The sequence below is a fragment of the Rhinolophus sinicus genome, linkage group LG07, assembly GCF_036562045.2.
Source record: "Rhinolophus sinicus isolate RSC01 linkage group LG07, ASM3656204v1, whole genome shotgun sequence".
Lineage (NCBI taxonomy): Eukaryota > Metazoa > Chordata > Mammalia > Chiroptera > Rhinolophidae > Rhinolophus > Rhinolophus sinicus.
Window position 1 is genome coordinate 21,035,801 of NC_133757.1, and position 25,801 is coordinate 21,061,601.

At 44.9% G+C, this 25,801-nt stretch overlaps 2 protein-coding genes across 5 annotated transcripts in view; one reads left to right on the forward strand and one right to left on the reverse strand.

Annotated features, from left to right (window-relative positions):
- The window catches only part of COL17A1 (collagen type XVII alpha 1 chain), an 81,762-nt gene extending 68,954 nt beyond the window's left edge, over nucleotides 1–12,808 (forward strand). For all 3 annotated transcript variants that reach the window (XM_019725069.2, XM_074339092.1, XM_019725070.2), the window contains 20 exons: nucleotides 270–305; nucleotides 573–653; nucleotides 2,458–2,493; nucleotides 3,012–3,089; nucleotides 3,983–4,036; nucleotides 4,163–4,204; nucleotides 4,778–4,837; nucleotides 5,705–5,755; nucleotides 6,295–6,420; nucleotides 6,923–7,060; nucleotides 7,550–7,615; nucleotides 7,972–8,112; nucleotides 8,668–8,757; nucleotides 8,861–8,971; nucleotides 9,504–9,650; nucleotides 9,934–10,290; nucleotides 10,827–10,964; nucleotides 11,208–11,270; nucleotides 11,424–11,504; nucleotides 11,843–12,808. In XM_019725069.2, the coding sequence (XP_019580628.2) occupies nucleotides 270–305; nucleotides 573–653; nucleotides 2,458–2,493; nucleotides 3,012–3,089; nucleotides 3,983–4,036; nucleotides 4,163–4,204; nucleotides 4,778–4,837; nucleotides 5,705–5,755; nucleotides 6,295–6,420; nucleotides 6,923–7,060; nucleotides 7,550–7,615; nucleotides 7,972–8,112; nucleotides 8,668–8,757; nucleotides 8,861–8,971; nucleotides 9,504–9,650; nucleotides 9,934–10,290; nucleotides 10,827–10,964; nucleotides 11,208–11,270; nucleotides 11,424–11,504; nucleotides 11,843–11,895 (1,949 nt within the window). In that variant the 3' untranslated portion in view covers nucleotides 11,896–12,808. The remainder of the gene's footprint in view (nucleotides 1–269; nucleotides 306–572; nucleotides 654–2,457; nucleotides 2,494–3,011; nucleotides 3,090–3,982; nucleotides 4,037–4,162; nucleotides 4,205–4,777; nucleotides 4,838–5,704; nucleotides 5,756–6,294; nucleotides 6,421–6,922; nucleotides 7,061–7,549; nucleotides 7,616–7,971; nucleotides 8,113–8,667; nucleotides 8,758–8,860; nucleotides 8,972–9,503; nucleotides 9,651–9,933; nucleotides 10,291–10,826; nucleotides 10,965–11,207; nucleotides 11,271–11,423; nucleotides 11,505–11,842) is intronic.
- A 1,522-nt stretch (nucleotides 12,809–14,330) lies between these two features.
- SLK (STE20 like kinase) overlaps nucleotides 14,331–25,801 on the reverse strand; it is a 42,018-nt gene continuing 30,547 nt past the window's right edge. For both annotated transcript variants that reach the window (XM_019725067.2, XM_019725068.2), the window contains 6 exons: nucleotides 24,346–24,475; nucleotides 23,590–23,714; nucleotides 22,881–23,069; nucleotides 22,203–22,328; nucleotides 21,198–21,311; nucleotides 14,331–17,966 (listed from right to left, as the gene is read on the reverse strand). In XM_019725067.2, coding sequence (XP_019580626.2) covers nucleotides 17,820–17,966; nucleotides 21,198–21,311; nucleotides 22,203–22,328; nucleotides 22,881–23,069; nucleotides 23,590–23,714; nucleotides 24,346–24,475 — 831 coding nt within the window. In that variant the 3' untranslated portion in view covers nucleotides 14,331–17,819. The remainder of the gene's footprint in view (nucleotides 17,967–21,197; nucleotides 21,312–22,202; nucleotides 22,329–22,880; nucleotides 23,070–23,589; nucleotides 23,715–24,345; nucleotides 24,476–25,801) is intronic.

Sequence of the window (25,801 nt, forward strand, 5' to 3'; positions counted from 1 at the left end):
CATTACCAATGAAGTCCCTTTGCGGAGTCCTGCATCTTCCAAAAGCTAATGTGGGTCAAGAAGATTGATGCTCTGGCCTCCAGGGTCTGCGGTGCTGAGCCTGGCGCTTAATGCATCCTGCACATTCCCCTTAGTTCATTAAAATGCCGTTAGCCTGCAGGTTGCAGGCCCAGGAGTGGGTCTCAAGTGTAATCAGAGGCCTGGGAAATTATTTATTGGGCCACTAATTGATCCTGGGAACAACCGCTCTCCTTTTCCTCCTCTCTCAGGTGAACCGGGAGCTCCAGGCAGGATCGTGACTGCAGGTAGGCATGTCTTGTGCTGTGTATTCTCATGTACCAGGCATGTGCCCAGGCTCTGCCCAAACACCTTCCAAGAGGCACCAGTCTGCACGGTGCTTTGGGCAGGATGCAGCGCTGGGCTCTTCGGTTCAGCAGTGAGGTGGTGGGGCGAGTTCAGAGGTAACGAGAATAAGAGGCGCTGGCCTGGCCTGACTCACAGCCTGGCCTGCGTCCCAGCACCTCAGACCCAGAAGATGGGGGCTCAGTGTTCCATGTGCCTTCTGTTTTCAGAGGGATCATCGACTCTCACTGTCCCAGGCCCCCCGGGACCTCCTGGAGCCATGGGACCCCCAGGACCTCCAGGTGCCCCAGGTCAGTCCATTTTCTTGCTTTGCCCCAAATCAGCAGGACCTGGGAAAGGAGAGTAAGGGGGTGCTAAGAAAGCTCCCTCCCAGACAGCCTAGCGATTCCTCATCACACACCAGCAAGTATCCCAAGCACTGCCCAGGCCCTGCTTCAGCAGCCCCCACGGCACCATTGGAGGCTTGAGCTGGTAAATGACTTGTCCAGGGTCTCTCAGCTGAGAAGCAGCAGAGTCAGGATTTGGCCATGTCCTTCTGCCTCCAGAGCCAGTGTTTGATCTGTCAGAGCACTTGGTCCTCACATTGTTTCCTCTTGGAAAACAATTTAATAAATGCATTAAGGGCAACGAAAGTCCTAGGAATCTATTTGCAGAACATATCCCCAAATTGTTCAACAATAATGAAATCACTACAAAATATGAAGACTTAAAGTTGTTAGGAGATAACGGTGGTATTTAAAAGAACAGAATGTTTGATAATGTGCACTTTGGTTGCAATGATGTTTTTACAAGATGCAAAAAAAATGCTGGAAGGAAATAAAACAAAATGCCTACAAGTTAAAGAATTATGGGTAATGCTTTTTTTCTATTTTTCCAAAATGCTTGTTATTTTGTTATATAATTCCCCCTTAAGCAACATGGGTTTGAATTATGCAGGTTCATTTACATGCAGACTTTTTTCAATCAATATATTAGAAAAAATTGTGGAGGTTTGTGACAACTTGAAAACACTCACAAACGAACCTTACGATTTTCTTAACATTTTCTTTTCTCTAGCTTACTTTACTATAAGAATACAGCATATAATACATATAGCACAAAATAAATCAACTGTTGATGTTATTGGTAAGGTTTCCAGTCGATAGTAGGCCACTAGCAGTTAAGTTTTGAGGGAGTCAAAGGTTGTATGCAAATTTTCAACTGTGTGGGGGTGGGGAGAGTCAGCATCCTTAACCCCCACATTGTTCAAGGGTCAACTCTATCTACTTTTTTTTTTTTTAATTTTATTTTATTAAATTTATTGGGGTGACAATTGTTAGTAAAATTACAGATTTCATGTGTACAATTCTGTATTACATCATCTATAAATCCCATTGTGTGTTCATCACCCAGAGTCAGTTCTCCTTCCATCACCATATATTCGATCCCCCTTACCCTCATCTCCCCCCCCAACCCCCACCCCCCTTACCCTCTGGCAACCACTAAACTATTGTCTGTGTCTATGAGTTTCTGTTTCTCATTTGTTTGTCTTGTTCTTTTGTTGTTTTTGGTTTATATACCACATATCAGTGAAATCACATGCTTCTCTGCTTTTTCTGTCTGACTTGTTTCGCTCAGCATTACTCTCTCAAGATCCATCCATGTTGTCACAAATGTTCCTATATCATCTTTTCTTACTGCCGAATAGTATTCCAACTCTATCTACTTTTTAATTATTTTTAAATGTGTGTGTGTAAATGAAAAAAAATGATTTATCATGATCAATGCAAATATGGACAAGTCTGCCCTCCTGATAAGCTCCAGTGAGAGAGGGGACATGTGGGCATTTAAAAGTCCTTCACTGTTGAAGGACAGTGGCAGGGCAGTCCTGCTCGTCCCAGGGGCCTGGCAGAGGAATTCTCACGCGGATGGACCATAGGTGTGGTCTCAAATTGCTTATTGTTCTCCAATAAGCAAGCTAACCTTTTGGGGCCACTGTCCCATGCCTTGTAGAAAAGCTACAGGTATACCCAGGACCTGCCTTTCTTCAGTTCTTCCTAGAACTGTGACCCTAGAGGTGTGACAAAGTCTATTCTTCCCCAACCCCATTTCCAGGCCCTGTCGGCCCAGCTGGTCTGCCAGGACAGCAAGGTATGTCACGCGCTGAAAGAACACAACTGTGGGCTGTCAGGAGGGCTTCCTTCCCAGACTGGACTTGGGCCCTGGTCTTTACGGGAAGCAAGAGACATGCATTTGGGGAAGGGAGGTGAGGGGTGACACAATTCTTCACCAAGGGTCTTGCAAGGCCTCAGCTACAAGAGAAGACACCTCCTCTCACCCCCTTCCGTGTTTCTGAGAAGGTAGGGGGCCTTTGGACAGGAGATTGAAGCTCTGTGGCCCCCTGGACAATGTGAAGCTCAGCTATTTTCACAAGTCTCAGACCTCTTGTGACCAGACCCTGATAATCGTGCCACTGTCCAGAGATTTATCCAGATACCAAAAAACAGTCAGGCTTAGGAAAAGCTGATCCAGTTCCCCCTGGGCTGTGGCTCAGCTGACAGGGAAGTTGGAAGCCAGCTCTCTGGCCACCCTGCCCAGGCACCTCCAGAGGGAAAGCACTGCCTCGTTTCTGTGGGCACTGCACACCCTAACTCTGTGTCCCCACTCAGGCCCACGAGGGGAACGAGGACTTGCTGGTGAATCGTTCCTTAGCAGCAGCAGCTCCATCCCCGAGCTCCTCTCTGCCCGTGAGTGTCTCCATGTTCTCCGGGGCAGGCGGCGTGGGGGGGCAGTGGGAGGGGCCGTGGCAGCTGTACCAGTGACTCATCGGGACCCCCAGATGGGGGTGAGGATGACGGTTCCTCTGGAATGCAGTGGTAGCCAGAAGGAACAGCGGGGTTTTTGTGAGCGGTGTCGGGGTGAATCACAGGCTAGAGCAGCTGTAAGAGGTTCTCGGGAGGACCAGGGGCATGTGGGGCGGAGGGAGCTAGACACTGAGTGTCGCTGGCAGGAGCGCTGCATCCCCCACTCACTGGGAGCAATGACAAGGGTCCGTGCTCCTCAGCCACAGGCCTGGCCTGGGAGCACGGACTCCTAGGTCTTCCTGTTCCCAAAGTCCTTTAAAGAGCCCAGGTGGGGACGCTGCTGGGCCTCCGCCTGGACGTCTGCTCATCTGGACACCTGAAGGGCAAAGACAACCACCAGCCCTGGTCCAGCAGTTGCAGTGTGCCCAGCATCGTGCCGTGGCACCTCAGGAGTCTCCACAAGGCCCCTGTGACATAGGCCATATGCCTCTGGTTTTCAGAGGAAGAAGCTGTGGCCAAAAGAGGTCGAAAACTTGCCCACAGTCACCAGCTACAAGTGGTGGAGTGAGGATTTGAACTCAGACTATCTGACACTGAAGCCATGTTCTTGTCCCTCACTCGATACACCCAGATTAGCCGTCAGGGGGTTCGACTGCCTCTGAGCAAGGGCGCCCTGAGCAGATGGGGTGCTGGAGGGTCGTGTGTCATGACCCAGGGCCTGATGTGTGGGCTGCGATAGCCTGGGTGCCTGGCACTGATGATTCTGGTGAGGAATGAAGCGGGCGGAGAGCAGTCCCATGTCAGCTTTTGCTCATTTCTGTTTCTTCTTTCTCCAGAGGGTATTGATTTACGAGGTCCCCCAGGCCCCCCAGGACCACCTGGGCCACCAGGTGAGCATCTCGGGAATCTTGGGGGACAGGGGACTGAAGGCACTTAGTGAGGAAGCCAAGACCCTGCTCTCAGGGGCAGAATCGGCCCTGAGTTCAGCCGTGCCTCTTCCTCACTCTCTTCTGCAGGACCTTCCATCCCAGGCCCTTCAAGACCCCACGGCTCCGCAGGTGAGATGAGCTTCCTGGTGGGAGGAGCGAGATAATGGGGCTCAGAGCCCAGGCTGCCTTGGGGCTGGCTCTTGGGAAAGACCTTCCTTACACTTCTCCTGAGCAGAGTGTTCGCAGCCCTCCTCTTGGCATTACTAAGGCTTAGGGGTTCTCTTATCTAGGGGAAGGCCTGCCAGGTCCACCAGGCCCGCCAGGATCTTTCCTGACCAACTCAGATAATGTGGAGTCATCTCCTCTTCAGCCCCAGCCCCAGCCCCAGCGCATTCCATGATCACAGGCATTTGGTCTTCCTGACCTACTCACCATGCTTCCTCTGGACTTCCCACTGGGGGTGTTTGCATAAACTCCGTGCCACCTGCTACATGTAGAGAGAGTAATTGATGCCAACCTAGCCACTTTGAGAGCCCCTAGCCTGAGGGAGAGAGCCAGTTCTGCCCTTGCAGAGATCTGGACTGACTGGGAAAAGCTGACTCCTGTCCTTGGGGAGCCTAGGTCTGATAAAGTACACTGACTTAGGTGCTGCTCCCTCACAAACACAGCGTCCACATTCAGAACTATTTCTTTCCTCTGCAGAGAACTTCTACCCTGGCCCTCCAGGCCCACCTGGCCCCCGAGGCCCCAAAGGAGACCAAGGTGAGAACTGTCTTAGGGAGCGCAGGAGACTGTACGTGCCCCGCCTACCCAGCCGGCAGATGGGAGAGTCTGGATGAGCTGGGGCATTCCTTCATTCTCCTGCCATATCCCATTAGAGCTCAGCACCTTGGAGCAGGGGGTGGGGGGCTCAGAAGATGGTCAGAAGCTCCAGAGAATTCCCACCTCTGCACTGGCCCGGGGGAAGGAGAGGCACGAGGGGCCCCCAGCTACGTCTGCTCCAGCCCTGGAGCCCCATCTCTTCCCCATGGGTCCCTTGGAGTCATAATATCTGGTTCATACATCTCACAACTCTGCCTCCTTTCCTCAGACCCGCCAGGTACAGCAGAGCTGGCATCAAACAAAACCTGGGGTGGGGGTGAGGGTTGGGGCGGCAAGAGCCTTGAGCAAAAGTAGATCTGAATGGTTGAGAATGTACGTGTGTATGTGCGTGCGTGTGTGGGAGCTCTTGGTGCTGCCCAGAGGGCAGCACAACCCCAGTATCATGAACCACTGGAGCCTCGGGAGGGGAGGTGGTGACTTGGGCTGGGACCTGGGGACAGGGAGGAGAGCACAGCTGACTGTCCCCCCCTTTGTGTTCCTCAGGCTCCCAGAGCCTGAATAGTGAGCAGAATGAGCTTATTGGTGCCAAAGCCTCAGGAGGACAAAGAAGCTGAAGAAAGGAGAGGCTGGAGGGAGGAAGGGATGGGGATACACAGTCTTCCCAAAGGGAACTTGTGATATCACTGCAGAAACACACTAAGACCTGGGTCCGCCGTTGAGCCACACACTGATAAGTGTGGTTGGCTCAACAAGGGAAGGTTTCCTGGAGGAGGTAGTGCAAACAGGGCTTCTCCTTTTGGATTCCAGGTGATCCCGGAGTCCCAGGGTCTCCTGGCATTCCTGGCGGTCTCTCTCAAGGTAAGAACCAAAGGTGACCAAAGTTCTCCTCTTCAAGCAAGGCTGATCATGAGGACATTGCTTCTTTCATTCATCCATCCATCCATCCATCCATCCATCCATGATTCAGTGTGGATTAGATACTATCCCCACATGCTAGGAGCTGCCTTAAGGAGGTTACAAGTTAGTGGGGGCAGGAGGGAAGGACCTCTGCACCCCTGTACAATAAAGATGACTAACAATGCCAATGACAAAAGATGGAGGCAGCAGGCCCGGGGAGCTGGGTGTGTTCAGAGAGGAGGGAGACTGGGGGGCAGTGAGCACGTGTCCAAAGGAATGAGGCTTTGGCCTGGAGAGCTTCCAGCTCCCAGCTCTGTGCCCCTGGCAGACAGTGGCTGCTGCAGGCACTCCTTTCTTCTTTTGGGGGGACTCTCTTTGCCACTGCCTTTTTTCTCCTACTGAGAAAGACCGTCCTTCCCCAGACCATGGGAGCAGTGCCCCTGGGCCCTTTGTCTGACCTCGGGTGGAGCAACCCGCTCAGAAGGCTTGCTTTCTTCCAGGGGGATCATCGTCCAGCACCATGTTCCTGCCAGGCCCCCCAGGCCCCCCTGGGCCCCCTGGACCCCCGGGCTCCATCAGCAGCTCCGGCCTGGAGATTCAGCACTACATCTCTGAGTACATGCAGAGTGAGTGCCGGGGTCGGAGCCAGGGGGGGGTGTGTTGGGGGGCGGCAGTCTGTATGGCCCGGCCCAGCTCTTCCCTGCCTGGAGCTGGGGCGGCAGGTCCACGAGCATCTGCTGCTCCTCGCTGCCCACACGCACGGCCTCGGCCTCGCCCCAGTGGAGGCTGGCCCAGCCCCGCGCTTGTCCACGTGCGTACACAGCTGCACCCACATTCACGCGTGTGCACTCCCTGACCCCAGCCCCGTGCTCTCCATCGTGAGTGGGCACCAGGGCTGTGTCACATGGGTGGCTGGTAAGTCTTGTTGAGCCCCAGCCCTCGAGCCCCTGCGGCCCCAGCACCAGCCCCTGCCCGGTTCTCCTTCTGTAACAGGGCATCTGGGCTCCCTGCTGGCCCTGCCTCGGGCCGTGTGGGATGGGCCAGGCACTTCCTCAAGTGCTTCAGCTTACCTCCTCGGGGGAACATGCCTACTTGGGGACAGGGTTGACTTTATTTCTTTGTTGGCAGGTGACAGTGTCAGGTCTTCTCTATCTGGAGTTCAGGGTCCCCCGGGCCCACCTGGTCCCCCTGGGCCTGTCATCACCATGGCGGGTGAGACTTTCGACTACTCAGAGCTGGCAAACATCGTCGTGAGCTACTTACGGAGTAAGCCTCTCTCACCCCTGAAATGACCCTTCCCCGCAGTGTCCACTTTTGTTCCTGGAGCCTCGTCTCTTCATCTGCTATTGGCTTTGCCCTTCGGAACATAATGTTCAAATCTAAACTCACGGTGATCAGGCCACCGGGAGCTTCAAAAAAGGTTTGTTCAGATGAGGCAACAGTGCACGGCCATGGTTAGGGAGCCTTCTCGTGGTTGACAGTTGTGTCCTAAGTATGTGAAAGGGACCCTTCACGTCGGCGGGGTCTCGTAGGAGTTAGGCCAAAGCATAGTCTTGAAAACAAACTGCATTTCTTACCAAACAAAAACAAAAACCTTTGACTTTTCCATGCTTTCAAAACAGCCTCCTACTGCCTGCATTGGTTTACCTCCCGCAAATGGAAATGGCCAGTCAACCAGGTCTTTGTGATTCTGGCGTAATGGGGGTGTTGCTTTAGTACAGATACATAGGTAACCCCACATTTCCTTCCCCACAGCTTCGGGGTACAGCATTGGCTCATCTGCCTCCATCTCTTCTGAAGACATCCTGGCTGCACTGCGGCGTGAGTTGCCTGTGGCGGGCTCGAGGGTGGGATCCCTTTGCTGTCTCTTGACCACCTTTCTCAGGCACATTTTGTCCCTGTCTGAGCCTTGTGAGGGCTACAAAGGGGAGTCATTTCTTCAGGACTAGGGGCCACTCCCTCACTGCTCCCAAACACTGGCAAGTCAGCAGCCGACTGGAAAGAGGGCAGCAAACCTCCCCGTCCCCAGTGCCAGGCAACCAGGCAGGTGCCCCTTCAGCTAACGTGGGAGTTTTCTGATTTCCCCGTGGGCCTCAGAACCAGAGCTCACACGTGTCACTCAGCAGACCTGGCTGTGGCAGCCCCAGCTGGGTCCACCGTAACACATCTCCTTTCAGGGGAGGATGTGATTCAATATCTACGTCAGTACCTGACAGGCCCTCGGGGTCCCCCGGGGCCACCAGGCGCCAGTGGAGATTGGTCCCTCCAGTCTTTGGACTACGCAGAGCTGAGCAATCGCATTCTCAGCTACATGTCGAGTGAGTATCTGTTCTCTGCAGGCAAAGGTGGTCAGGAGGGCCTGAGGTGAGGACATGGGGGCTGGACTTCCCTGATATGGCCCCCTGACCCTCTCCTGCCAGGCCGCACCAAACCCAGAGGGTGTGAGCAGCATTCAGAGCTATTCAAACCTGTGGCCAGAGCAGGTCAGGGAGCCTGGCAAGGGAAGCCAAATGAGTGTCTTGGGCACCATCCTGCGTGAAGTGTGCGCACAGCTCACATGCCCACCTCTCCAGACACACTCCTCTGTCCACACACCTCCATACACACACACATACCCCCATCCACGTAGTAGCAGGAGGAAGGATTGGGCCTTTTGACTTGCACTCTTCCCAGGACCTGGGGACCGCCTCTTCGGTGTCATTACAGAGTGTAGCTCTGCGTTCCTCCTTCTGCCTGTCCCTTCCAGCTGCCCCTTTCCCTTTATCAGCCCCACTCTGTTCATGTTGCTTCTATCTGGCTCCTTGACCCTGACGGAGTTTTTCATCTGTCTTTGCCTCTCTGAATCCATCACAACTTGGGGTTTTGTTCCTCAGGTACTGGAGTCAGCATTGGGCTTCCGGGGCCCCCTGGCCCCCCTGGCTTGCCGGGAACATCCTATGAGGAGCTCCTCTCCTTACTCCAAGGTAAGGCTGAGCAGGAGACATCTGTCCAAGTAATTTGGGATGGAAGGCAGAGCCCCTTGGCCCAGCCCTTGACTGACTCCCTTGCTTTTCCTTGGTGTCCCAGGATCTGAATACAGAGGCATCATTGGGCCCCCAGGTCCCCCTGGGCCACCAGGGATCCCAGGCAACTCATGGTCCAGCTTCAGCGTGGAGGACCTCTCCTCTTACTTGCATAGTAAGGCACAGGGAGCAGGGGTGAGGAGGGCAGAGGCCTACAGCCTGGCCTTGAGGGCTCCATGGGTTTTTTAGCAAGGGCAGCCATGGAGAGTTAAATCCATTCACCACTTACCAAGTCCTCCTACAGCTTGTACAGGGCGGAGCACTGGGGCCCTGGAGAGCAGCACCCGAGACTTGAGGTGCTTTCAGCCTGGATAAGGGGTGGAGTGGGGAGACAGTGCTCCCAGGTGCAGCCCTTAGAGAACTCATGAGCCTGTGTGGTCAGGTGCCAAGGCAGGAGTTCCAACTCGGGGACAGAGGGCTGACCTGATTTGGGTTGAAGGAGGCTCAGGCCTGGGAATGGGAAGGCCAGGCGGCAGCAGTTGCTCTAGGGCGGTGCTTTGGGCATGTTGTTCCCTCCGCCCCCCACTCAGGGTCCCTGCCTCACTCCCTCCTGAGGGGGGCCCACACGGGGCCTGAGACCAGGTGGGAAGTCAGCATTCTTGGCACAGTGGTCCCTGATCTTTCTCTTTCTCCTTCCTCTCGTTCAGCTGCTGGCTTGTCATCCATCCCAGGCCCTCCAGGCCCTCCTGGTCCCCCAGGCCCTCGAGGGCCTCCGGGTGTCTCAGGAGCTCTGACAGCCTACGCAGCTGAAAACAGCGACAGCTTCCGGAGTGAACTGATTAGCTACCTGACAAGTAGGTGCACCTAATGTTGCTGTCCTTCCGATGCCCTCTGCCCAGGCCTTGCTTCTCCCTGTAAGGGGGCCAGAAAGTGCTTGAAGGAACCCAGGCGGCCAAATACACGAGAGCCACTCCTCGGGGAAAGCCCAGTGTTCTCCCGGCCACAGTCCTGCTCGTGCACAACTGCCGTCAAGTTCATACCCTTCTTCGGGGTGTTGACACCGAGAGAGAACCCTTAACCCCCACTTCTCGCTCTCCCCCAGACTGAGCTCCCCCTAATGCAGCTTCCTCCCCACAGGTCCTGATGTGCGCAGCTTCATTGTGGGGCCGCCCGGCCCTCCCGGGCCCCAGGGCCCCCCTGGAGACGGCCGGCTGGGGTCCCTGGATGGCTCCTACAGCCGTGGGAGCAGCTCTTCACACAGCTCATCGGTCAGCCGGGGCACCTCCTACAGCTCTTCCATGGGCATCGGAGGAACCAGTGGAGGTTCCCTAGGCGAAGGGGGAGCCTTTGGCCCAGACGGTAGCCTGGGCCGAGGCTACGGGGCAGCAGCAGAAGGTGGCATGTACGGCGGCGACAGCGGCTCCTTCGGGGCCGGCTTTGCTGGGGGCCTGGATTACGACGAGCTGGCTGTGCGCGTGTCTGAGAACTTGCAACGTGAGTCAGGACACTGAGGCCTCTGTGATGGGGCGGGGGGTGGGGGGACACGTACGCATCCCCACGTCTAGGCTCCAGAAACTCTCCCTCTTGTTTTTGGAGCACCCAGGCTGTGAGGCCAGCAATTCTGCAACCAGATGGACAGGTGCTGAGCACTGGAGGCCCGAGTCTAATGCTCGGCCAGCTTAGTTCCAGGGCCCCGGTCAGGACTGGAACCTCTGCTGCAGGGACCAGAGCACACGGGTGTCTTTCTACTTCGCTTTCCCAATTCCTTGTGCGGGTCTCAGAAGTCTTGATGACTGCGATGGTTTTCTGCTGGGGCTGAGGGAAGGGTGTTGGCTAAAGAGCCCTTTCTCCCTGTAGCTAGCAGCGCAGGTATGCAGGCCAAAAGCCTTTTCTGAAAGCCGCTACAGCAGAGCGTGGTGCCAGCCCACAGCGGAGGACACAGAAGCTGCAGGGCTCTCCCCAATGTCACTTAACCTCGTCTAGTTGTGCTGTGAGTCAGACAATTTCCTGGTTTTCCTGGTGTTTTACAGGTCAGGGCCTGCTGCAAGGGTTGCCCTACACTGTCCAGGGCCCACCGGGCCAGCCTGGGCCCCAGGGACCTCCCGGCGTCAGCAGGGTTTTCTCTGCCTACAGCAACGTGACTGAGGACCTCATGGACTTTTTCCGAAGTAAGGGCCTCCTCCCGATTGCTTTCCCAACATGTAACTTGCTGCAGTCTCACATGGGGCCTGCTCCACAGTAATCAGTCTCCTGAAAAAACTCATTAATACTTGAGATGCTGAAAATCTGACAAATTCTAAACCTTGTTTTCCTCTTACAAGCCAAGCTCTACCACTACCTGTGTTACAAGTCACTTTATGTCCCCAGCTTCAGGGTGATAGCTAGTCTGAGGCCACTTTTCCCCCTTGCAGCTTATGGAGCCATTCCAGGACCTCCTGGGCAGAAGGGAGAGGTGGGCATCCCAGGACCCAAAGGTAAGTGGTGGCGGGAAACAGCCCCAGGGATCCTGTGGCACAAACGCCTCATGCTGACTAGCAGCTCCCTTCCCAGGATGGAAGGATGGGCTCTGGCCTGTTCCTCCCGGCCCCACCACTGTGCTTCACTGAGCATGCTATCTGTCCTCCTAGGTGCACGGGGCCCTGCCGGGCCACCTGGCCATCCTGGGCCACCCGGCCCTCGAGGGCATAAGGGAGAAAAAGGTGACAAAGGTAAGCCTCTGCTGCCACAGTTTCTGGAGTACTGGGAGGCAGGCAATGTGTTCCACAGCAAGCTTGGACAATTAAGGCAAATGCCAACAATGTGATTTGCATACCAAACAGGGAGAAAGAAAGTGCCAGTGCAGGGAGGAAAAAAGAGAACCAATCTGGTAATGAAATAGGGTGAACAATTTAAATAAATTGATAGTCTTACAAAAGAGTTCACTTTCAAGCTCATTTTGCAGTAGTCACAGTTGCCACAATTGCCCAAGCTAAAGCTCTGCCCGCCCCACCCCCAAACACACAGGCCACAAGATAATTTAACTTCCTACTCATTTTCTAACTTTCAGGTGACCAAGTCTATGTTGGGCGGAGCCGGAGAAATGTCGCCCTCAAGCCATGAGCTTCCCTTGGCGGAACAGCCCGGACCAGTTCTTGCAATGGCTTATGGTGTTTAGGTCAAAATCTCTCCAAAGCGCGAAAGCTGGAGTCTCAAAGTCCTACTGACACAGCATTGCCAAACAGTCACCTAGAACACTTACTCTGGTCTGGAACTACATGTATAAATAATTCAGTCAGACACACAATCTGAAACAGCTTCGCTGCGTAGGCTTGAGTAGTTGCTGTGCTGTAGAAGGAGACCTTCTAACCACTATCTAGATGAGAGCTCCTCGGCCCCTTTAACACTTGGTTCAAGCCCCAATCTAGGGCGCCAGTTACATAAAAGTTGGCTCAGGACTCCTTGAGCTTTGCCTTAACAATGAGCCCAGAAAATGGAAGACCAGGATGGGAGGGGGTGCCTTCCTGGGGGTGACACTTGGTAGGGGATGTGCTCTGGTTAATGCGGTAAAGCTGTGCTATCGGCCCTTCCTCCCCTGTTCACTCTGCACTCTCTAGTCACAGAAAAGAGTTGACTAAGAAGCAACTCTTGCAACTGAAAAAATTAAGAAATTCACTTCCCCTGAAGGTGGTGACAGGGTTTCTACTAGTTATTTCTCACTATGTATCATATTCCCACTTGCTTAGAAACTTTGATGTAGCTATGATCTATATCCATAGGTCAACACTCAAGTTTATAGATACGTTATACTGAACTAGACTGCAGCAAATAGGAAGAAAAGGAGAAGAGGGAAAACAGACTATAACCTGCTGCTGGGGAAAGATGGCACCTCTGCTCTGCACTTAGGGAAAGGCATCAGGCCGGGCGCGGTTGGTTAAGCATTTTTCAATGTCTCAAAACATTAATGTGGTCTATTAGATGAAAAGTGACTTCAATTGTAAAAATTTCCAATTAAAGGATTTTTTCCCCTTTTTTACTATTATGTGTAATGTGGTCTACCTAACCAAAGTAAAACAAAAAATACACACACACACACACACACACACATATATTTTGGGTTAATTGGGTTTGACTCTAACACTATTATAAACACAAGAAAACAAAACTGGTTGTATTTCTGGCATTTGTTTAATCACTGAGATTGTTAAAGGCTGACCTTTATCTGTAACTAATAACTCAATCTGGGCAATTACAAAGCATCTGAAGGGTTTCCCTAAGCATAAATTACTTGAAATAAACACATAAGCAACAAGATTATTTTCAAGTAATGCAGTAATTTATCCCTGGGCAAAGGAATTATAATTGCAGGGCAAGTACTATGGAATACCAGAACACCTATTAAGGAAGAATGCACAAATAGGAAATGTGCCTGCCACACAAATGCATAGTAAAATCACACATGCAAATTCAGAAGAGGCTACACTTGGCCAACTTTTGAATTTGTTATAAACTATGACAACTGCTGGCTAATTTAAAATGAGGTTAAACGAAATTTACTTCTAAACCTCTACTCTTGAAAGAATGGACTGTTTATTTCCCATGTGGTCTCTCCTGAGTATCTCACATATTATCCTGGGAAAAACACACCACTTAGTTCCACTATATCCAAACAACTGCTAGCAGCAACCAAGCACCAAACATTCTGTTTGCCTCCTTTATCAGATCCTGATAGTTACCTGCTCTGAATCAATATCGGAATTCTAAAAATGAGTTCATAAGGACTTCAGAATTTCAAACAACTTTTTACTGTCTAATAAAAATTTGTGTATAATAAATGACTGCATTGTGCGTTTTTAATATTTTAGTTTTACCTACAGGCTGAATCCATTTAGTTTTGTAATAACAGCTGAAAGGGCTCAAGTATTATATCCCCTTTAATGATTCTTGATTAATGAGAGGTATGAGTTTTACCACTTACTAGATTTACGTTTCTAAGCTAGCCAAAAGTCTTCATAGAGTTCCATGACCAAGTAAAATAAGGCAAAACTGCAAATCTGCTTACCTCCTCTGGACAGAATCCAGAAAGATGACGGGCAGATATATGTCCTCAGCTGATGGCGATGACTCCGAGCCTCGTTTGTTTCTATTAAAAACAGGGTGTACAATGTAAGAATTAAGAATGCACAACGCTCCTGGATTAGAAGACCACATGCTTTGACTCCCTCAAGCCAAGGTGAACACTTGTCAAATGATGCCTAGTGTCAGCTGAAACTTGTGTGAACATATCAATGACAAAGAGGTTATTTTTAGCCAAAGGGAGGTATAGCATATAGTTTGTGAAATGTTTGGTAAGAAAAATAATCCATCCCAAGGGAAAAAAGGAAATAAAAAATATGTACATACACATGTTGATGGAAATACCTTTTAAAGCACCTCTAAGAAGTCTCAAAGGGTTAGAAGACCTGGAGTATTCCAAGTGTTAACAAAAAGAGATGCAAAATGTTCTCATGCAGGAAATCCAGTTTCAATGGTTCTCAATAAAAGACTACTTCTCAAAATAGATTCAGAAATAACTTTATTTTTCATTTGTCAATCCCATGATTGAAAAGACATGTTGCTCCCAAGTAGACAAGAAACAATTCTTTCTGAAAATTCAGCTTGTAACATTATTACACTGCAAATCGGAGAAGGATCACAAAAAGCTGCAGCCAACATTTAAAACTGGTAACATTCTAACCCAAGCTTAGCAGAAAATTTAAAGCTATATCAAAACTATGTCAGCCACAGAAAAGCAATAATAGAGTCATTAACTGTGGTGCCTTCAACTTAAGAAACGCATTTAAAATATCCCATTTCCTATAAAAGATCACTTCCCAGAAAAGAACTGATTTACTTAATCAGAAGACTATTGGAACTGGAACTAATCCTCCTCTTCCACCTCAGTTCTAGGTTTTCCTTTAATCAATATCTCTAGCTAATCATTTGACAGAATTTGGCTTCTCAGAAGAGACTTTGTCATTTAAGCACAGTGTGGAATAAGGAAAAGTGTGTAGTTACAAGGGAACTTAGAAGAGTACAAAAGACAGTCACTTCTGAAACGCGCTGATGCTCAAGAAATCAGAGACCCTCCATTAAAATGGGTCTCATGTGCCTGAGAGCTGTGTGCTTGAGGAAACACTACTTAGAGGTAGCTCTGGTTCTGGTTCATATTTAATTACAATTTGCTGTATCCTGTCACAGGAAAGTTCTAATATTTTCAGCAAAGTATAAGCACTCAATTTCCTCCTTACCCACCCTATAGCTTCCCCATAGAAAAGGGTAAGAAAAAGCTTAATTGTGACTCAATACAGAATAGCAGCTAATTCAGCAATTCACACCTGACTATGGATTGACAGGACTAGGAAAGGCAACCTGGTGCAACAGGCTCTAGGAGCTAGACCTGCAGAAGTGCAGCGGTCTGGTGTACACACAGCACGCAGGGAGAAAAGGGGAGCGTGAGTGATTAGGGTGCACATGTGGAGAATTTCTTTTATGCATTTCACAGCACCTTCTGCCCCAGCAACAAAACCAAATCAGGAATGGATTTGACTATATTCTTTGATTTCAAAGAACTCTGCGTCCCTCCTCCACTCCTCTCCTATACTTCATGCAAGAAAGAAAGATCACTATTATCTATTGGAATATAGGGCCTAACAAGAAGTGAGCAGGGATGGGTACAAACAGGATATTCTATAACAATACACTTTTGAAAAGATTTATGTAACTTTTAAGTATTAAAATGAATGTTTCACCTCTACACATGTATCATTTTAAAGCCCTGCTCCCCAATGAATCGGGTCATATTTGAAAGGACTCCCACATAAACACTGAATCCAAAGGGCAGTTTTAAGGGAGATGCACGAGTTGCAAATAAACTTACCAGAGTCAACCATTCTACTCTGAGCCTCTTCCCTTTAACTCAATACTCTGAATGTCAAGTTGAAAGGAAAACAAAAAATCAAATATTCAGACCAAATTAACTATGTGCCATAAACTATTTAGCACACAGGGTATCATTTAAATGATATTAAAAAATGTCTACTTCCTGAAGTATTAACTTTTTAAAAGCCAATGAACTGAAAATTTCAAAGGAGAAAGTGGTATGAAACCTTCCTCCTCTCGCCCTCTTAAAATAAATCATTAAATACACTAACATTATGTTGTCATTTTTATCATAATATAAACAATTTCCATCATTATCCTGAATATTACTTTATAAAGATATACATTTTAAAAGGCTTTCAAAACATTTTCCAAACCAGCATTTGAGAATAAAGCATTAAAGGAGTTCTGTATGTAGTAACACATTCATGTGATAAGTGTATGAATTTACAACCATACATAATATATATGTATATATATTTATATATATATTTAAAAAAACAACTTGGCCAGAAGTTAAGGCTACCTACAAAGTTGTCCAAGTAAATTACACTTGTCAAAACAATTACAAAATGAAAATTACACATGCATTTTTAAATCATCTAAACCACTGACAAAATAAGGTTCAGCATTCAGTTTTCAAATTAACTGCAAGAAAAGTGCTACAGATATTTACATTTTCTTAACATGAATCAGTGTTTCCACAGTTACATTTAAAATTTTCACCAGCCTCAAATGTAATATAACTACAAACTGAAACTTGTACAATTTGGTACCTAGTCCTCTTAAAAGAGAAGGCAGCGAGCATCACTTACAAATGTGCTGTCTCACACACCACAGTACAGTTCATAATACTGTTTGACTTGACACATGCTTGAAATTCTAAGCCTCAAGAGGGACTAAGGAGTGAGCACTTCATTAATAATTATACATATCAGCAACCATATCATAAAGGTTTCAGGCTTTTCCCACTCAAATCAAAGTAAATAATTTAAACATGGAACAAAATAAAAACAAAATACAAATAACTTTATTTCAAAACAACAAAGTCATTTCCAACATTGCCTAAATATTTTATTTAAATTCTTTTTTAAGAAGTATTCTGAACAAATGACTCTTTTAAGATCAATTTTAGAAAATACATTTATAAAGATAACTCAGAGCCAGCAGGCCTCTGACAGTTTTCAATGAACAGAATTTGCTATGATGGGAGACATAATTTAATCAGCTCAAAGATTGTTTTTTAAAAATAAGATGGGACAACTAAATCTGTATTTCTTTTAATTTGTTGAGTTTTACATTTCCAATTTGGACATCTAAAAGGTACCTTTTTTTTTTCCCCCATTTTTCCAACTTTGTACAACATATGTTTCAGGATGAAAATTGCTATCAAATGGTAATAGGAGCAAGATTTGAAAAACAATAATGATTAATGCAAAGGGTCTTTTGTCCCTGTTGAATCAAAAATAAAATGCTATTTTAGACTCAACTGAAATTTAGTGTTTTAGGCACTATTGTAATAAAACTAGCACCCTTACTTATTAGTTCATGCCTAAACAGGTAATTATTTTAGACAAATTATCGAAATAATTTTTCTCTTTTGAAATAATTTCTTCACTTAAAGATAAAATAGATTTATTTACTGAATCAGTATCATGTTTTAAGCAACTCAGCTTTTTCATGAGAGATGATTCACTAAAAGAAAATTATTTCAACTCTACAGCAGAGTTTCATCTATAGAATTTCAGTATCATTGAGAAATTAGATCAGGTAAAAAGATATTTACTAATATTCAATGATGTAACAGGTTTTTAAAAATAAATTTAAACATTACACCTCTAAGAGTTTTTCTGGTAACAGTGTATAAAGTACATAGTTTTTAAGATGAATACACAAAATTACGTTAGGGAATTCTGCAAGATGCTACTTTGCCTACGCGGCTCAGCATCTGTCTTAGTTCCTTTCCCTTCATCTTTGCTAAACAAACAAGACAAACAAACAAAAAACCACCTAGAAGGTGAGGCAGGTGATTGTCTTCGTGCACTCTCTAATATAGGCTGTGGCAGAAGAAGAGAACAGAATGACATATTTAAAAGCCAAACCCGAACACAGAATGCTTCCCGTTGTTATGATCCAGTGGAATGCAAGCTAGGAATAGGATAGAATTTGGAAATCCGGCTCTGTGTTGTCGGGTTAAGGCATTCAGACTCTCCAGTCATTTTAAAGAACACTTCCTGTTCCTGCAGTTTCCTGGCAAATTCTTCTTCCAGTGTCTTAAAAAGGAAGGGAAAAAGAAATTACGTACTGGTATTACAAACAGAATTTACTCTGCTAGCCAACATAAAACTCTTTTCCCCAAACACTTTCTCTGTGCATTATCCGAAGGAAGACCAGACTGCTCAATAGTTAGGATCAGAGGCTGGGCACAGCCCGAGGCTCACGTCTTGGCTCAGCCACATGAATGGATAACTTGAGTCAATTACGTAACTTCTCTATATTTCAGAATCATTTCATTCTTCTGCTATAAATAGGGGTAATACCACCTACCTCACTGGGTTGCTACGTGAGGGTTAAATGTGATAATGACGTACTTAACACATACTAGGTAAACAATAGATGGCATCTATTATTAACTATTATCTGCCTCTCCCACATGGAACTTACCATTTTCTATGTTTTATTTTGATTATTAATGTACATGTCTTTTCTTCTGCACTGGACTATAAGCTGCTTGAAGGTAAAACCTAACCCAGATTCATCTTTACATCCCCACAATACAGAGTAAATATAAGAAGTGTTTTATAAATATCTGTGGTATCTATGACTTTGCAGACAAAGCTTCAGGGATAAGTGCTGCTGTAGGGCACAAAGCATAGGAGAAGATGGAAGGATACAAAAAGGTTTCTCAGAAGAGACAAAACATTCATTGGCTTAGTCTTGAAAGAAAGATAAGAAACTGACAGAGTAGGGAAGGTATGCCCGACAGAGGGCGCTGAAACAATGCCGAGGCAGGAAACGAAGGTTGGTGTGAGTAATGATGGCTATACCCAATACCGGAACATGAACTGGGAACAAAGTGGCTGGTGGGAGATGAAGACAGAAAGGTTGACTGGGGCCAATGTGTGGCACAATGAAGGTTGAAAGTCAAACTGAGGCATTTATATTTTATTTGATGGAACTGAATATTTATAAATACCACTATGACAGTATCTGAGATCTTCTTGAAGATATATACTCTGGCGATGGCAGGCAAGTAGGACGTAAGGAAAGGAAACTAGCGATCAAAGGCCCATTAGGACATTACTGAACAATTTTAAGAAAGTAGAATGACAATACGGAAAAGAGAAATATTAGGAAAAGAGAGTCGAAATTATTTGTCATCTGATTGAATGTGTGGTACTATGGAAATGAAAAATAATTCAGGTTTCTCGCCTAGATGTCAATTAAGAGAACAGGAATGTTGGAAAGAACACATGATGGTGGATGGGACTGGAGAGAGCGGGAAAAGGTGAGGTGGAGGAAAAAGATGTTGAGTTTAGTTTTAGCTCCATTGAGTTTACAATCTTTAGTCAACATTCAACGATAGGTAATGATCATTTACAAAGTGCAGGAACTGTTCCAGAAGTTGGATATATATCAGTGACCAAAGAGATAATGTCCCTGTTTTCAAGGAGCCTCTATTCTTGTGGGAGAAGACAGACAATAAACAAAATGTGTCTGGTAGTGATGAATGTTATGAAGAAAAACAAAGAAAGGTGAGGGGATAGAGAGTGTTTGAGGTGGGCATGGAGTCTACTTTATATATAGTGACCAAAAAAGGAACCTTTGATGAGGTAATACTGGGACAGAGGCCTGAATGAAATGAGGAGGAACGGAACATCCAGGTGGAAAATGGGAGCTTAGAGCATGAACCAAAAAGAATAAAACAATAAAGAACAGCAACCATTTATTGAACCTTGACCACGGCTCAGGTACTCAGACAACTGCTATACACACATCACATCTTCTGTCTTAACCCCAGTTAGGTAGGTAGTATCATCTTCGGTTTACAAATGAGGAAAACTGGGCTTAGAAATATTAAATGACAAAATTAATCAGTGTTGGCACTAAGACTTGAACCCAGATCCGTATGACTTCAGAGTTTATACAATCCCTACTACACACATTTTGGTATTGTCCTTAAATATGCAACAGCTGAAGCCATGACTAGCTGTGAGATCAAGATAAAGAACAAAGCTAAGGGTATAAAACTAGAAAATGTCTACATTTTCGGTGACAGGAAGACAAAGAAAAGGTGATGTCACAAAAGTTAGGCAAGAAGAGAATTTTAAGAAACGAGATTCTTAAGAACAGTTTGATAATGCATAGGATCTAGTCATTAGCAACTTACTTGTGACCACTGTCAACAAGTTCAACGGGAGTTTGAGGTGAAAGCTAGACTGTAAAGAGTTCAATGAAACTGGAAAAAGGGACTTCTTACTGTTTATCCTTCCTTACCTTTTGCATTCTGAACCACATGAATGTATTACCTATTCAAGAATTTAACTATAAAATTTAAATTAAAAAGCGACATTAGCAACTAATTTGGTAATTTTACTTCCTCTAGAGACCTTTAGCACATAATAGATGCTAAATACATATTTCCTTAATTGACTGGATGAATGGAAGAAAGGAATAGTTGAAATGTATACCAGGCAGGAAGCCCAAGGAAAAGAAAGGTTTAAGTTTGAGAATTAGCAAAGGGAGAAGACAATATAATGATAGCAAAAACATAACTGAAATGGCTAATTGGACCAGGCTAGCAGGGAGTCAAGTGCAAATAAGGAAGATGGCCGGCTGGTTGGCTAGAAAAGGGAAGGGAAGCCATTCCATCCAATTTTATTAGACTGTCAATTTACATAGCAACAATGGCCTTGCAATCTGGCTCCAGTCAACCCACCAAGACCAAGCTGTCATCACTTCCTACCTTCTGTCCCTCCCTACTGTGTAAACACAGGCACACATTCACCTAGTGCCCCAATGACGGGAACTACTTATGATTCTTGTACACATCTTCACTCACTCTCTTCTCTGTACTTAAATTGCCCCATTCCACCCCAATCTGTCTGTCTGCCTAGCAAGCTCTTACCCATCCTTCAAGTCTCACTTGACTTACAAAACATCTGCGCTCTAAAGCTTCCCTGACCTCCCCACGCAGACTTAAGCAGCCATCCTCCTCTGCTCATACATTGTGCTCTGCGCTCTCAATCTTGTACTTCCCTCCTTCAGAGCAATGATCCTACTGACCTATAGGATCACTGCTTGTCACTAGATTCTGAACAGTTGGAGAACAGGGTCTTTTTCTCCTCAACTCTGCATCGCCTATCCCTGACACTGTACCAGACACGTATTAGGGAAAGAGCCAATAGCTGGGAGGATGGGTGGCTGGCTAGGTGGGTGGGTGGGTGGACAGATGGACAGATAGATCGATGAAAGCATATTTTTTTAAAAGCTTTTAAAATTACCTTTTTCCTAGGTCTCAATTTCTCTCTCCATTCCTTTAATTCCTGGCTGTGTTCCTCATCTAATTCCTTTAGTTTCTGAGTCTCATGCTCAACCAGTAAGTGGCATTTTTCATTCTGAAAATAAAGTTTGGATTAAAAAAATTTCGGCTCAACAAAGCGATTTTTAACAAATACAATTATCTTCCAAAATAATAAATTCCTCATCAAACACTATGCTATTACTGTCAAGCTACTCCTCTAAAAACCAAGGGCCAAGAATTATTAAATGAGTCATAGCTTCATTTTTCCAAGTTTAGAAGCTGGATCTGTTACCATATGAAAAGAACTTAAATAGAAAGAATTAGTAGTTTGATCCTGTTTTTCCTTTCCTTTGCTCCTAAAACTGACACTGCAAGAGGTAGTTTGTACGCGTTTTTCTCATAGTTGGTATCAAAACATGGGATTCATAACTATTCCACTCTAGTAAATTAAGCAAATGTAGCAACTCCACAATGTATACACTACTCTGATACACATTTTAAGCTATATACTAGATGGGCAGCATATTCCACGTAAGGCCCAAAACAGTCCTCTCTAAAGTTAACATTTACATTTCTTAGGAAAAAAATTCTCATGTTTATCACTTTTTTCAAAAACCTAGAAGAAAATGAACTGTTTCTCCCTAGATGAAAAGAAATTTCAAATTCAGACGCTGATAACAAAACTGTCTACATCATTTTGAAAATTTTGTTCATCTTCTTTGCAAAATACACTAAAAATATTCAATCTGCTTTTGAAAAACTAAACTTCTTAGGTGTGTAATTTAGCTTCATATTACATTAATCACGGTTCTATAAAATGTGACCAAATGCCTAACATACTTAAACTGAACTTCATTTGGGTCTAATCAGGAAACAAAGCCCAGCATTTTCATGGCAAGTACAGTTTACTTTGTTAGCTATTCTCTTCTCAAAACCTGTGCTGCCCAGCTACTGCCAGCTTTGTTTTCAGGCTTCGGTAGCTGACCTGCAGTTGATGCAGCTCTCGGACATTGGCTTCACACTGCAACTGAAGATCCCGCATTTGATTTTCATGTTTTTGATGCTGAGCCATTCTCTCATTTTTCTGCCTCTTTTCTTCTTGAGCAGCAAACTATAAACAAGAAAAACAAAATACGGTTAACAATGTAATTTCTGTATCTCCCAAAGGTATAATTAAGGAATTTAACAAAACATAAAAGTATAACAAATTGAAGCTAAAAGTAAGAACATGCTCTCACTCGAAGCTGGAGTCCACATCATGGCTTTAGTGGGGAGTGGGGGACTTCTGATTAAAACCTTGTTATCTCCTTAGTGACCTCAGTTAATTTGTATGTGGGACCTGTGATTATAGAAGTATACTGCGGCCATATGCTTTGACTTCAAAAGCTGTCCAAGTCATCTCATTCCCAGGATTGCTCTTAGAACCAGGCTAGCCCAGGATCTGCTGTGGGGCCTGGGAGGGAGAGCTCTGCCCTCTGTGGCCACACCCGAGGAAGAGTAAGCAGGTATATGCTAATACCTAGCTAGGCCAGCCCACAGAGCTAACGTGAACATCAGCAAGCCCCAGGGGGCTCTAAATGTCTACAACACAACTACGTGGCACTTCTAAAAGTCATGCAAATGTTTGTAACCTAGAAGAGAAGAAAGTAATGTGCTCATTTACCTGTTTAATTTTTTCACGGTCCTGATCTGGTGTGGCCGTTGAGTTAATTCTCAAACTTTTCTTAAACATGGCCATGCGAGTCTTGGCTTCACTGCGCTGAATCTTGGGCAGTCTTGCTCTTTCTTGAGTCTGTCTGTTTTTCAATTCCTCAATAAGTCGTTGATTGTAACGCTGCATTTGTTCTGTTTCCTAAAAAGTTTTAAACAGAATCCAGTGATGTAAATATAATTCAGTACTCAGTACCCACATGTATGCTCAAATAAGTCATTTTGTTGTTTTTTCCCAAAATTACTCTCTCCCTTGTTGTATACCAACCAGCAAAATATTAGGCAAAAAATAACTTATAAGAAAAACAAAGCTATTTCTATTAAGAGTCTTATATCGAAACTCTTTTACTAAGTATAGGGAGTCCACACTTTTAGATATTTGAACCATAAATGGAGCCACAATAGCTACCTCTGAGAGACAAGATAAAGATTATCAGAGGCTATTAAGCCTTGTAATTAGTTACCGCCCTTGGAATTTGAGGAAAAAAGTTTGTAATCATGATTAACATACAAGTAATTACTCTAGACTTCAACAAAGAAATTTTAGGATAAAATAAAGAAATCTGAAATTCATTCTCTAAGAAATATGTTTCAAAAACGAAATCTTCACTCTCCAAATTTTAAAATGAGTAAAAAAGTGAATAAATTTTCCTTTCATTAACCTTCTCATGGCGTTTAAGTAGCTGATGTCTTTGCATGAAATACTGATCTTTAAGTTGCTGTTTGAGTAGCTGGTGTTTTTCTTGTAAGTGTCGTTCTTCAAGCTCCCAAATTGCAGCTTCTCGAGCTAGAAGAAGAAACCAATTTTCAAAATGTCACTTTGGTCTTTTTACTAATGTACTTTAGTCTTCATTTTAATATTCACATAAAAGTGTTCTATATACACTAACTTATAAACACACTGACATCCCGAGCTATAAAAGAAATATTACCAATGAAAGATAATTATCTATTACTACTTTCCATTCTGTTCTAATGTCCTTTAAACAGAGACTACCCCACCCCCAACACCAAAATTCCATTTAATCATCTTAATGAGAAGTTCTTAGGGGAAATAAGTGCTAAAAATTTCATTCTATCATGTAGCCAATTAAGTATAGCAACAATATAAGGTATAATGAGTACACAAAATTATTCAGGTATATTTCTAGCATCATCTGGACAAAAAAGATGTTTTAAGGATTATATGTTTATGCTTTCTACTGTCAAAAAGGAATTCTATACCTTGCAGTTTTTCTTAATTTTATAAATTTTTTTCCTCTTATTTATCTTTCTTTATCCTTCCCTCTACCATCTTTCTTTATCTTTCCCTCTACCACCCCAGCAAAGGAAAGCATTCAAATCATTTTCAAGGTATAGCTTGGCAATGTTTTTGAGGTATCTTTATATATACACATAAGCTGCATAATTTCATATACCTCTCATGAGCTGTTGTTTGTTATTCAGGCACTCTCTTTCAATATTGGCTAACTCTGCCTTTTGCTGTTGGATGATCTTTTTCAGAGAGCCATCTAATTCTTGTTGTTGCTTCTGAACAAACTCTTGTTCCTATTAGACATAGTTAACCATCAATTAATAAGTATTTACTGAGCAAAACATCCATTTATCTATATACACATATTAGTGGTTAACAAGATTTCTAAACCAAGTTTCTAAAATTAGTGGAATTAAAAAATACCAAAATTATATAGTATACAAATGTATATATAAAAATATAATATAGTCACCCAATTCAAGCCCAGAAAAAAGTACTAGAATACATATTATTCTAAACTTACGGACTAATACATACAAAAGAAGGTTATAATCCACTCATAAAATGCCATTACACTGATATCTTTGGGAAAATAATAAAATTACAGCTTCTAAAACTGACTATTCATTCCACTATGGTGTGGATAAAACAAGAATAAATAAGAAATGCCTTTTAGAAAGAAAGGCAATAAAGAGCACATAAGTAAAACAGGTATCAGAATGTTAAACTCTCTATTTTTCAAAAAAATAAAGAGGAAGAAATATTGTGGTTAGATTAACAGAGAAAAATAGTTTCTGTATCGACGGCCAATGCCTAAAAAGAATAGTTTGAGGACTTAATAAGAAATCGTGCATTGCTAGAGAAACGTGAACTAGGAATAGGAAAATGAACTATACTTTATAAATCTATACACAAAATTCCTTACAGAGAATTCTACCAACATGTTTGGGACTTATCCATTCAATAAATATTTACTGAGTACATACTATTTGCCTAAATGCCAAATTTATGCTTTAAGAATGTCCTTTGATTACTGTGTAAGAAAGGAAATATTAAAGTGACTTATGGCTTTTATGCTAGACCATACACTTATAGAAGAAAAGGAACGATATCCAAAGTGATGAAATGTAAATTTTGCCAGGAAATGTTTGGATCTCCATCCCTCCCTTGGCAGTTACAGCCATTTGTGATTAGCTCAAGGGATATTCTGATCACTGAGTGTGGATTTAGAAATTTAGGGTTGAAACACCACTTCACCTATAATTCCTCCTCTTGCACATCCGAGAGAAGATAAAACCCCAAGATCCGTTTTGGAACTATTTTTCAGGCCTCGGACCGCCTGGTAGGACCTGGATCACTACCAGCCAGGCCTTCCATGCACAAAGAAGACGCCCAGCAGTGTCCCCAAGATGCTTGCTTACTACTGTATCTACTATGAAGGTAATTCGGAGTCACAAATGCTGCTGTCTCCTTTGCATCATAATTTTTTTCAGCAAATACAAATACACAGTAGCAGAAAGACTAATGAATTACCTCTATAAGAAATAGTTGCCAACTTGACTATAGTCACCTATATAACATTACCACAGCAAAAAAGTTTAAAAAAAAACACTAAATGA